At 34.4% G+C, this 14,273-nt stretch overlaps 1 protein-coding gene across 2 annotated transcripts in view; it reads right to left on the minus strand.

Moving 5' to 3' along the window:
- The window catches only part of LOC119069735 (nucleolysin TIAR), a 524,443-nt gene that overhangs the window by 305,184 nt on the left and 204,986 nt on the right, over positions 1–14,273 (minus strand). For both annotated transcript variants that reach the window (XM_037173871.1, XM_037173873.1), the window contains exon 3: positions 8,428–8,512. In XM_037173871.1, coding sequence (XP_037029766.1) covers positions 8,428–8,512 — 85 coding nt within the window. The remainder of the gene's footprint in view (positions 1–8,427; positions 8,513–14,273) is intronic.

Raw genomic sequence — 14,273 nt, forward strand, 5'->3', positions numbered from 1 at the left:
GGAAAAAATAGCACCGATTTCGGTCAGTTAAAATCAAAAGAATCCCTCGAAATAAAATTGAATTGAGGAGCAGATCGAACGCGTGTAAGAAGTCTATCGAACAGCTACAAGTTCTGCAGAAGCGTTGTCTGAAGCATGTGAATAGACTTCCCTTGCGTCATCCGACTGTCGACCTGTTTCGGAGATACTGTCCGAGAGTCCTTAATGTAGACAGTATTGTTAAGTATAGCGTCTGCAGCTTTGTGTATAAGGCCATCGGTAAACAGTCCTTCTGTAACATACCCTTCCAAGGGGCCTCACATTGCTACAATACGAGAGGAAAGCACCTGCTCAGAGCATCGGCTACTAGGACGAAGAGCGGTGAAAGGGCGATTTCTGCTCTAGGGTGTAGACTGTACAATTCCTTACCGAATGAGGTTAAGTTTGCTCAGCCGAATTGCTTTCAAGCTCGCCTAAAGGGTTGGCTTCTAGAGAATCAATACTGATATTTCTGTGACATTTGACTGGGATAGTGTCGATGAGTTGATGGATCATCGGGGTTTTTTTTCATTGGATGCTGGATTTTTGGTGCGTGAAGGATGCCTCTGCCTCCTGCTCCCCCACGGCAATGCCTCCTAGGCTTACTCCAGCTTGTCTCCCCATTCCTTTCTGATTTATTATCGTATTAAATTTTTCATTTAATTCTATATTTTTGATTTCCATGCTGTATTTCAAGTAAATTTTTCCATCCTTATTTTTAGGCCAGCTATTGTAAATTGCAGGTCAAGTTTCATGCTATATTTCAAGGACAATATTTTTTTTATATAATTTTAATTGGTTACTCCTTTAAAGTGTCTCACAGTGGAGAACCGCAATGCGATTTGTTATACTAATTTCATGATGTAGAAATGTTTGAATAAACTAAACTAAACTAAACGACTTCCATATTTCTGCAGCGTGTAGTATATTACAATAACTAGTTCGCGCCAATTGCGTTTTTTTTATTAAAAATTTCGATGAGCGGACAATAAGTAAGTCGTGTTAAAGTTTTATCTTAATTTTTGTTGTCCCATTTTCTCGAAAGATTTCGTTTTTTAATTTTAAAACGTTTTCTGAATATGCAGAGCTGCTGGAAAAACCCAACATTAGCCGTAACAGGTTACGCGTAACAGGTGAGAGCGGCTGTTATAGGTAATTTCTTAAAAAATTACCGTCATTGAGTAACTTTTTCCAAAATTACTCACCACAGGTAATACGTTACTTGCTGTGGGTAATTTTTCCAAACATTACCAATTACAGCTGATCTATTACCTACTGCAGCTGTAGTTTTCAAATCTTTTTCCTCAGTGTATGTTTTAACTCATACAACGAAAACATGTCACTATCTGTATAACAGAAACGCAGTGCCTACTGTGATTTCATCAGCCTTCGAATATTTTCTATGTTCGTGCTAGTAGCAGTGCTGTGATTCGGCTCTTTTTTTTAGCTGGTGCACTCACACAAACAAAACTCCTCATACGTATTTTTACTGATGAAATCGACACGCGCGTGGAAGTTATAGAACCGTACAAAGAATCCTTTGTACCATTTTATTTGTAAGACCTGAAAAACAGCTGAGTAAAATTCATGCCTAAATTTCGCTGACGTCCACTGTAATATTTTAAATTGATAATTAGCTTGCACCGGCTAAAAATATACCTAGTTCATTCGGTACACCGTAAATATGCAAATACAGACACTCTTCGTTGGTCATTCATTCCGTTCCGTTGTAACCCAACTTGACATAGTAATTTAAATTTGCCTTTTTCTTTTTCAAAACTTCACTTTAATTACATTCGAAATAAAGAAGACAAGAAAAATTATTCCGACTAACCGCAATTTAGCTGGGAAAGTATAACATGTTCGAAGGAAGAAAAAAAAATTTACATAAAAAATGCATTCGAAAAATAATTAAAACCCAAAGTAAAATGCTAAAAAGCACACTTTGGCCTCATATTTGTTTTCTTCTCTCCATCGTTTTTTTGTTGTTGTTGTTTAACTCGAAAATTTACACACGTCATATGAACTCGCGTATACCGATGTATTCCGTATACTCTTATAACACCAGACTTAGCCTTCCACATACTATTACTTATTGTGCTTTCTATTCCACGTAAAATGTAATCACATTTAAAACTTTTGTACTTATTATATCATAAATTACCAAAATGTTTTCGAAATAAAGCAAAAACATAAAACTTATTCAATTTCAGACAAGTTTAAATATAGTTTATGTTGCACGTGCTTTCAGTGTATTATAGAGGAGTCGAATATTTATACGAACAGTAATTAAAAAGAGAAAAACCTACATATATGGTGGAAAATTTAATTATTTTTTTTTTCGAGTGATGGTGTATATACGTGCTTCAAAAAAAAACGAAAAAACAAAAAAAAAATTCCAGAACATGAAATTAAATGTTGTTTTTGGGTAAGGCATGAAATAATATTAACGTAAAATGCGGTTTTGTTTGGTGTTTGTTTTACATTTTTTTCTCTGTACATTTTATTTATAGTGTGTTTTAACTTGTCGACCGTACAACAGTTGAAAGCTTTTTACACTTTGCTTATTTTTGAAAAATGCCTCTGTTTCAGATCCATAAATGAGCCGTCGATATTGCAGAACGGATGCATTATTTCGAATAAAATGCAACCACATTGTTAACGGTTTGATAAATATAAACTGTGAATGCAAAATTATCCAGTAAATAAATTAGCAGTGAAAATTGGTAGGAGAGAAATTCCATTTTTTGAGTGATTCGAATGAGAACGTATAATTCAAGTAAGGCCTCCAGTCGATATAATGTTTGAAAGTCGAAATCGATTAAAAAAAACAATACCTGCTGACTGAGACTCTGTTCAAAAACAAAAACCAATGTACTGTACTGCACCAGCACCTTCTATTTTATCTGTTCGTATAACAATTTTACATGAACATTGGTTAGCGATGTAAAACAACGTTAAAAACAAATACGTTTAACAGTACTATCTTACAAACGAGCACGTTTCATACGGTGGATGTACCAGTCTTCGGACGTGTTCATATTTTGTGAAGTCATACCCTTATGTCTTAGATATGGCTCATTCAAACTTTTGAAATACTAGATTCGCAAATATCTGCAAAAATGGTTTTCCTCCACCTTTCTTCTTCTAGGTTCAGAAAGAACAGTTTAAGACAGCAGCATTTTCTATTGGCTCCTCAATCGTCTTAGAAGCGAAAAATTTGTGTACTGAAAACCTTATATGATAAAACCCTGTTAATCGTTGCTATTTATGAGTGTCTTAACATGCTCCTTGGCTCCTTCAGATTCTAGATGATAATAGTAGTAATAATAGTTCAAGTTTTTATCGTTAATTGTAACGCGTATGTGAAAACTGTAGCTGTCCTCACCCATTCCCAAAAAGCTCCTGAACATAGTAACAAAACGTGCTAAACCTTCCTTTTGTGACATAAAACTCTTCAAAAATAAACAAAAAAACTCCAGCCCCTCACTTAACTATTGAAAGAACTAAAATTGTGTTGCTATATTAAAGCAGAATTTTAAGAAAATATCTCCGAACATTAATCCAAATCGATTTAACTCAATAACTTCCTTTTCCTCTGAGAGGAATTATGGTAAATCAATTATCGAAGTAGCTCAGCAATGTATACAAAACACATCTGCCATGCTCCGTATTCCCATTCTACAGAAAAATGCCAGAACGAAACAATTTAATGATTGACACAGCAACACTGCATATTGGATTGATCCAGAATAGAGAAGGAGAGGGATAGAGAGACGCCTATTCAATTCCATTAAATTATTATAATTTAATTTAAACAACACGACTTCCAATATTCTATTATTAAATTTTCTTTGATTACTAGAACCAACTCAAAATGAAGCAGCATGTCGTAGGGTTCGCTCCACATGTAATTTCACACCACATGTTGGAAAACTTTAATTGTGTAATGTGTTGTCGGTCTTTTGCAGCTGCTTCAATCTGATTATTCTATTCAATATCTTCTGTGTAAAGCTAAGTTTCAGCAATTTGAACAATTTAACCCTTTCCAATTTAGCGGTAGACACATTTACCAGTGACCATAAACTCGTAAATATTTTTTTTGTATATTAAAATCACAGTGTTATGTTTCGAATGCGCGGGGAAGTTGTTCGTAATGTCTAACTTGTTCTTGTTAGCATTTCAGCGAATAACTTTGTTCGAATTATGCAAAACTTTGGTTTTACGAAACAAAAGCCTTTTACGGTGAATACATGAGATCTCTTTTGAATAGCTGGAACAGTAGTTTCTGATTGAAGTTAAATTTTATTCACTTGCCCCCGAAATCTTTGGAATGTAAATGATGTCAAATGCTGGATGCTTCAACGAAATGAATGTGGGTCGTGGATGTGTAAGTAATCTAATTTTCTTTGATCTAATGCAAGCTTTGTATTGACGAAGTTCCTTATAACTGTAAGTCAATTTATTTGTCGATTTTGTACAATGATAACAGATAACAAGCCCTGTGAGGCGGAAGTAACGCCATCCGTAGCCACTTCTCTGACTTTGCACGATCTTCTAAATTTTAATTTAGACTTCAAGTTGTAGAATCACTTTTACGTCGATAAGGGATTGCTGAAAAACCACCTGCAAAAGACTATAGTCTGCGCTAACCGGTGCGGTTATTTTGATATTCGGCGCAAAAAGCATTCAAAGGCAAATTGATATCCTACAACCCCAACAACATTTCTGTTTCTAAGATGTCGACCTTGAAAAATTCATCAATTGAAACCCAATTAGCGTACAATTTTCATTGATTAGGTTTAAATCGACAGAACCCGATGCTTTGCACAATTAAAAAAAGTTTTTCTAGTTGTAAGAAACAACTTCCCCTCCACCCCATGGGCTGTAACTTTAGCTGTAAACATCAAAATTTTAGCGAATAATGATTTTCGGTCACATTTTAAAAATGTGAATTACTCTGCTCTGAATCAAACTCTACACAAACTTACGTGTCGAATATTCATATGTTATCGATAACGACGACAAAATGTTCGAAGATTTGAAGTAAAAGATTTGAAATGAATTAACTGAAAGAAGTTCTAGACCCGATCAGAATACTGCTGATATGATTGCCGTCTGTAACACAAGTAATGAGTATTCTGCGAATAACTAGTATAACTAATGAATAGAATGATACAACGGAGTTTTTTTGTAAAGAAAAAAAATGAAAATCTTGTGTGTGCAACATTTATCTGCAATGTCGATTGTCGGTATTAGAGTGTTCCAACACTCTGAAGACTTCTATCCGGTAACTACTTTGTACATACATACCAAAGCACATCGGCAAAGTTAATTGAGATGAATTTTCTTAAATTTTCCTAAAAAATATTTTTCAGTAGCTCCTGTTCATTTCGGTATAAATACGACATTATAACTGGACCTGTCAAATATCAATGCATTCACAAATATTTTCATAAAATGATACTATATGTAAGTCCCTGACACCGTACATCCCGATACAATCAATAATTCACTCAGATTTACAATTATAAGCCGTTTCCCTATCCAAATTGTCATTTAATGCATCAATATTTATTAAAATTTTCTAGTCCAGGGGATAGTATGCGCTACGTGTACAAAACTCACACTCACTGACACACACGCCGAATAGTTTTTGGTCAGAAAAGCATTTACTCTTTCCCTATACGCAAAAGCTTTATAAATAACAAGATCAGATTAATGCTACATAACAAATTATCACATAAATGTTTTTGTTGTTCCTATAGATTATCGGCAACACAGAAATATCCCTGGGTATAAAACGAAGTTATAACAAAAGGGACACCCAGTTTACATTCGTTATAGGGACATTATCTTGTCAGGTTATCTCGTCGTTCCTATATATATTTAATTCTACGGTATATATAGGTAGGATACGTATAGTTTAAATGAAATACACTGCGTCTGTTTGTAGTACAGCTCTCCTAATAAATACATACCGAAAAACGAACGGTTATAAATAACCTAACATGTTACATCGGATGGAGAAGATACTTTGTGTTAGTATCAACACATTAATAATTCTCTTTTCCAATAAACGTGCCGGTGATGTACACAAAAAGAATGCCAAATCGTCGACATCAAATATTCACTTGTAAAAAAAAGAAGAATAAAAAAAAGAAAACAGCGATGCGAGAAGAAAATATCAAGAAGGAAATAAAACGAAACAGTTGCACGGGTGAGGATGTGTTTTTTTTTCTGCTGCTGCTTGTTCTCCGTTTTGAATATATTTCGTTGGCATGGGGTAGAAAATGGTAAAAACGGGAAAACTCCACGAAAATTCCTCACAGAAGAAAAAAAAAAATCGAGAAAAGGTATGGTTTTTTCTTCCTTTGGATTGTTTTTATTATTATGTGAAGGGACAATGGTGAACTAGAAATAAGTCATTACAAGTGAAATATGAGGTATAAACATTGTGTGAGCTTTTTTTTATTTTCACTTCGTTTTATGGCTGTTTTACGTAATGGGTTGTGCATGTAATAAAATGACGTCGTAAGTGTTTGTTTACATGACATAGTATTCTTTAAACACAGAAACAATATCCCAGTCAATGTGGAAGTAAATTGGAGCTGCGGCAAAAGAAACAAAAAAAAAACGCCTAGCGACAATAATTATACTTTCAAAATTATATTTAAAAACATATATAACAACTTAGACGGAGAGCATGTCTGTAGTGTATTTCATGTGACATTTGACAAAAAGTCAAAAATTGACAGGAGAAATTTTCTCCCCCCAAATGTTGTCTTTTATACTTCTTGCAAATTTTACAACAAGTTCTTCGAATTTCGTGGAGAAAAAAACACCTCGCACACCTATTGAAGAAAATAGGAAACTCAAATTCAAGCGATTCTTGGCTCTAGCCGCAAAACCTCGCTATTATTGGAATTTCCCATTTTATTTCCTCGGTAAATAAGTACCTATTTATGGTCCGGCGCCTTTCCGAGACAACGCGTGTGGAAATTTTATTTTCTTCCCTGTATCCGAGTCAAATTTCCCGGTATCTAAAATCGTAAATTTGATTTTTCGCCACATATTTTTCCCGATTTTTTCGATTTCCCGGTATCTAAAGAATTTTTCTGAAAACTTCCCGGTATCCAGGATGCCGCGGATAGCGTGAATTTCCACACGCGCGAGACAAGTTTATAGACAATACCTTGTAACTAAATTTTTATTCAGAAATTTGTTTTCGGATAATAATTTGGATTTTCCGCGACGGTTGAGACTTACTATTAAAAACGAAAGTCATGGAAATGTTCACTTATGTCAAAAAAGGCATTTTGTCACAGTTTTATGCGACGATAATTCAGGCGAAAACTCAGGCGAGAATATTTCTATTCACAAAAAATAGGAAATTTCAACTCGAGCACTACCTTCTCGTTGGAGTTTCCTATTTTGTACCCTCCTCTCGGATAACTATTCCTACAGAGTTAATATAATAATATCGTAAAGCTTTGTGAGCGTGGTCATATATAAGAGACTAATATTCACAAAGGCTCCTGTACTAAAAGATCGATGTTACACAATTAACTTTCGAGTTGTAGGTCATGGAAAAAATACAGAGAGCAATTAAGAAAAAAACGAAACAACAGCATTGCGATCACATTGCTTCGGCCAGAGTATATTTTCTCGATTTTTTTTGTTGAGAAATAAGAGAGAATTTGTATGAAAATTTACGACTTTTTCGTTTTGATTATGGAAAAAATGAACATTGATTACAATTACATTACATTCAAGCAGCGTGGTTGAAAAAAAAAATGTTTTACTTAAGAGCAATCATTGGAACGCATTGTGATTTACGCAAAATAGAATAAATGTAGGCGACGTGCAGAGTTCGTTGGAAGTTACAGTTGAATAACTACTAAAATACTATTTTGAGAAGTTTAATAAGTGCGCTACAAATTGTTTGATTATTTTGAAACTTTTGTTTCCGTATGCTACGCTCACACCATGGAATTTTTCAAGCGAGTATCACATTCGAAGTGTCCTAAAAAAAACACTCAACCTTCATAATTTGGGTAGATGTGGTGTGTTCGGGGCTGCACTGAATGACTCGTATGCTATATAATAGACCAATACGATGAATTTGTGTTGTATATGCTTAGCCTACATTTAGGCGATTTAGCAATGCGGCTAACTTTTCTCAGAAAGTAATTCCATTCACGGTAGTCGCGTTACGCCGCGCCGGTTGTCAAGACAAAACTTGTTTTTTTTTCGTAAATCATGAGGTCTCGAATATGCTTTCAATTTTTGAGTATAAATATCAATAATTAAGCGAAACTTCTACGCACAGTGAATTTCTCGAAGTATTCGATGTATAATATATATTCTCAACTAAAAGTATAATAAATGTTTTCCAATTTTACTTACTGCTTGTATCTACTTTCGTAATAGCATTAGCTGGAACCGGAACCGCAGGCGGTGGATTAGCGGGTGACCAAACATATTTCGGATCCTAGAATGAGAAAATAAAAATCGTAAATGAACAGGCGATAATTATACGAAGAATGAAATGGTTTGGCTCAACAAAAATGCTATAAATATTTGAAAGGTAAAGTTCCACCAAGCTAGTATGGAACGGATCTAAGTGCAGCAGCGTCAGATCCTAAAAGTAATTACGTTTTTGTTTATACCAACAAATCTTAGGTAATTTTCCGAAAAATCAAATCAATCTAAAATGATCGATACTGATGATTTTCAATGTATCGTGATTCGAAAACATGTATAGACTGACATTGCGTATTTGAACTGTTTTAATTATATTTGCAGTGTAAAAGCTCAAAGGTATTATCTCGACTAAGCGGTTTAGACGATTATTCCTTAACTTGCCTGAAATTGCGAAAAACCAGCTTTGATCGATAGAGTAACGATGAATGTTTAGGATTCACAGCATGAAAAATCTATTCTCTAGACTTTGACTCCTACTTTAGTGAAAGACTACTGCGCTATAACACTGTAGAATTCTACGTCATAACCATTTGTGTTGTTCATTTTTGGAAACAATTTTTTTCGCCAAATGAAAAATTCATTTAATTTAGCTTAATGTTCTTATATTCATCAATTTAGCCTCGAATGAGCGTCAATCCAACATCATAGTGTATACGTTGTATGCCGTACGTACTTACCTTTACACACACCGAAATAATAAACTAGAATAAATGATTGTTGCGTTGCGCTGGCTGTTTTTATTGCGACATAAAATATAAGATTTCGTTTCTTAACACCTTTATGACTTTGTGAGATCAAAAACAAGAACATTATAATGCATAAATTTTACACCGACAAATATCTCGGATTAATCGCCTAAATTTTCGCTTTCTGTTTCTGGAAGCCGTGCGTAACGAGTGCACGAATCAAATCAATTTAGGTCTTAACAACACCAAACAAGTTTTAAAAAAAATTAAATCTCTTGCTGTTGGCGATAAGTCAAACGTATAGATCACAACGTTATTAAAGGAAACTGTCACCGAATTTTAATAATTTTTACATACCACATGCGTCGAAAACCGTACTTTTCTTGTTTCAATCACCACTTCCGACGCACTCAGCATGTAAAATCCATCTCTACATAACTCGGGATAAAAATGAAAAGTCTCGGCTTCGCCTCGGATCAACAAAATTCACACGAAAGCTCTACTTTTCATCTTTTTATCCCTAGTCATGTTGATTCTTCTTTCACAACACGTACTTCAAAAATGTGGGGCGACGCGAAATTTCGCGCATTTTTAAAGTGTACAACAAGAAACGTGGGGCGTTACATTCAAGTGCATGGATTTGAAAGATGTTCTCGACGAACAAGGTCTTGAGAACGTTCTCTTAGAAGCTATTGAAACCGCGTTTAAAGATTTCTACGACAATGTATCATTGATTTATTTTGATGTTTTCTATTTCGATAAAATGTTGCAGAAAATATAATGAGCACCTCGTTGCACAATCTAATTTTTACATTACACTTTCTAATCGACATCGCTCCGCTCGTTTGGCAAACTTAGGACTAGTGCTACAAAAACCTTTCTGCAACAGGATGCACAATATACCATCAATGTACTTCAGTCCGAGAGTAAATATTCAATTTGAGGGCGTTAAATATTCATTCGATGAAACTGCAAATTCGCTTCAATATAGGGTCAATGTACCAGCCTCAAATACAGAGTAGTCAGCAGATAGCGGTTGCTTTTGTGGAATGATTGAGAAGAGGAGTAGGATAAGTTCAAAAACCTAAAAACGTCTCATTTTCTCCGTAACTCTAAAAGCTATAAGGAGGAACAAAAGAAATCTGACAGCTTCTCCATAGTTGCTTGTACATTGCGGAGACGTTTCTAATGGAATTTAAAGACTTACAATGTTCAAAGTCTTCGCGTATAATCCCAATAAAAGATTTAAATCTAATCCGCAATTTTTCTCTGTGTATATTATGCATGCCCAAAAGAAACAAAAGTTCCACACCAAACGTGCAAAAGTTAACAACCAACTGAAACAAGCGAACAAAAAAAATGTATAAAAAAATAATTTATTCAAAAATTTCACCGTTGATTGTAATTAATTAACCTCAGAAGCTAAGCCACAAAAGAGAAAACTCAAACGTAATTGTACTTTAAATTTTTAATAGTTCAAAGTTTTCTCGACACAAGAAGAAAAAAGAAAATTAAATGAAAAGAACTTTTGCGCGAAGAATGTTTTAAACTGAAGGTATGTTTTTTTTCGGTTGTTTTTGATTTTTTTTTTCTTCTGTTCATTCATTCATTCCTTGTGTTTTCATAATAAATATGACCTGAGGGAAAGGACATACATTAAAAATATATAAAAAAAAATATTCGAAAGAAATTACAAAAAAACATGAAAAATTGGATGAAGCATTGAATGTAATATCTGAGTATAATAACTGAAAAAATAAAATAAGCAAAAAAAAGGTAAATGTTCTATATGTATAAAGATGAAAATCATATTAGAATGGAAAATGAAATGCGATGAAATGAGACACGTGTGCCTTTGACGTTATATTATTATTCAATCTAACAACGCGGATAACCTAAAGCAGCAGTTCAGTTTTCTTCTTCTTTTTTTTGTATTTATGTTTGTAATTTTCTTGAGGATTTCGTTTTTTTGTCGAGCTCGATTCTTTTGTAAATAAATAATAACATGGAATGTATAGACATCGCAACCGATTTTTAAGCAAAAATGGATTTTTTTTATTGTCAGAATTGTTTTAGCGAAGCTACCACTTAAAAGAAAATAGTTCATTGTTCATACACAGAGAAAAATCTTGTATTCGATGATTTCAGTTATGATTCGCCAAACATTTTCGTGTGTGTAAGACTTTTAGAGCATTATATCAGTAACCTCTGTCGCCGTGGTCTGATGAGGAATGGTATGTTAGAATTGCAATATAATGCAAAATGGTGTCGGGGAATCTCGCACACGCGATCATAGTATGCGTCCTTTTACGACATGTAACGAAAAGTCATGACTGTGCGAGATTCACCACTTAGATGTGAATCTCGCACACCATGAATTTGTGTGGTGTGCGAGATTACCCTACCCCTGCAAAATGTCCTATAATTATTTCGTTGTTTCACGGTCATGTCTCTACCTGTGTTGGAAACACTGATTTTGAGCTACAGTCACAAAATTTCAATTATTATATTGTGTCATTATTATAACAATAGCGAAACAGCGATAACAGATAAATGTGTACAATTGAGATTTAGTGGTTGTAGTTGCATGTCAAAATTTAATGAGACGAAGTAGCTACTACAGCGCTGCTGCGTTATGCTACACCATTATCTCAAAATCAGTGTTACCATCACATGTCTACATATTTCTCCTTCAAATATTGTAATTCCCTATTTGGCATAAGCAATATAAGCAATATAAAAAACATTTCACAAGAAATCTATCACTCAAGTAGAACCTCATTTTTTCTTTGTGACGAAAGAAAAAAAAAATCTAAATATACCGATGCTCTGCGGTACCAGCAGTTAACCGCAATAGAGGAGACGTTGACTTTCATTTAAGATGCCGTGAGGGTGAACCGTTCACATAACATATACGTACAAAGCCTTAAATAAGAATAAATTCTTAGTTTGTTTGGCTGTGTGAAAGAATTTGTATTTAATTTGTAAAGGTTAAACTACGTCGCTATTGTGAAGTGGAATTGAAATCAAACTAACCAGCTGAGACATTGGTTCAATTGAGTTCATTCTGAAGAGGAGCTTTATAACAGACGCAGATTTCAATTCAAGTTATTTAAAGGATGAAAGGGAGGCACTGCCTCCACTGAAGTGGCCATATTTGAAAAATTCTATTTACAAAATTATAATTTCTGATCAACACCTACACCGTACACTGAACCTAGTGAGGTAACAATTTCTATTGTCTGCCCCGTGCGAAAGCTGAACATCGTCATTTTAAAATTTCTTAATAGAAAACCTTCTGTACGTGCGAGTCTCTTTTCCCGATGCAGGCAATACGCTAATGACCTGCAGTGTTGAACTCTCGTTCAGATTATATAATATTGTGCAATTACTCTTTACGAAATTGACTCATGCTCTGGTACAAAGTTTTCCCATAAACTCATTCATTATGCAAAAACTGCGATGAATGTTAAAAAATATTTAATTACAAACGGTACAGTATATCTGGTATATCTGTTTGATTTAGCGATCCGACATCGCCCATTCTCAAAGCCATTTTCTACCGAAAAGTAATGATTCTTAACGAAACAATATAAAATTTTCAATTTACCTTTCGTAAAAACAATTTAAAGTTTCCAGCAATTTAACTTAAACAAATAAACGAACAAGAAAATGGACAAGTTCAATAAAAGAATATATATAATTTAGAGATAAAACTGCGAAATATTAAATATTGAAAGAAAATTATGAAAGGAAAGTAGAATAAATATACATACACCCAGTCTCCAGAGGGATATTGTATGTGCTGGGTGCCGGCTGTAATTTAAATATCGTTGCTTAAATTGAAATTTATATTCAGTTGCTGCTACTATCCTCAACAACTCGTATATATTTAGTTACACAGGGAAATTCTCCACTGATATTACAAAGTTCATTTTGGTTTATTCTGGTCCACATTAAACTATCAACAGTCGATTTTTCGTTTCCATATTTTTTCAAGAGAGGAATCGGTATTACGCTGAAATCAAAAGGTTTCCGACTACTCCAAATTGTGTGCCACCATTTGCCCATTTCATTAAACTTTTCAGTGAACGTTTTACAGTCATTTTCCTCTTTTGTATTTATGACATTTTCACGTAGAGGTGTGCCACCATTTCCACGAGTCGGTAACCCCTCGGCTATACATTTGAGCGGCGAAATAAACAATTTTTGCCGATTAAGTTGTTCTTTTTGATTTCTCGACATCAGATACCAGATACGGACAGTATACCGTACATTATCTATTTAAACTGGCAGTCCATAAAACGAACTTCCATGAAATCAAATCCATTTTTAATATTTGGTAGGAATAGCTCCGCTAATTTCAAGACAAAATATTGCAATGAGTTCGATGCAGTTTCGTATTGATCTCTCGTCGTTAAATTCTTTGGAGCACAGCACATGTATGTGTTGGAATTTGATTCCTTCAAAGAGTACAGTTCTCAGATGTTTCTTAGTTTATGTGTAAAACTACTGGCCACGAAAAGATTAGAGACAGGACCTGACTGGCCATATGGTTAGATCGAGCCAGAATACTAAAGATTTTGATATTTCCACCTCTTTTGATTGGATCTTGCGCCTCTTGCTTTTTAGCGCCTTTTCGTAGCCATTTTTAGTTCCACTCTTAATCGTCCATATATGCTCAAAAAGTAGAGAACAGAAAACAAAAAAATCTATGGAAGCAAGACTGAAAATCCAAATACAAACGACACTACCTTCGATTAAGACGTACACCGGTCAGCACCTTATCGAGAGAGAATTTTTTTTTAGAAAAATGTTGCAACAACAAATCTGGAACAGTTTTCCCAGTTTTCTTATAATATCTTTCCTGGCATATCTGAATCGATGATCATTGGCAGTCGCGTTCTGCTTTATTTGTATTTCAATTTATTTAATTACACGGACTGATTAAAAGTGATATCTATTAGTTTACCTGAAAGAAAATTCACATCAGACAGCAGTATTGTTTGAGCATGACTTCAATTTAGTGCCTCTACCACAAATGACAGTCATTAGTTTTATAACCGTCGCGTCGTGTAGGTT

This window comes from Bradysia coprophila (assembly GCF_014529535.1).
Source record: "Bradysia coprophila strain Holo2 chromosome X unlocalized genomic scaffold, BU_Bcop_v1 contig_39, whole genome shotgun sequence".
In the NCBI taxonomy this organism is placed as follows: Eukaryota; Metazoa; Arthropoda; class Insecta; order Diptera; family Sciaridae; genus Bradysia; species Bradysia coprophila.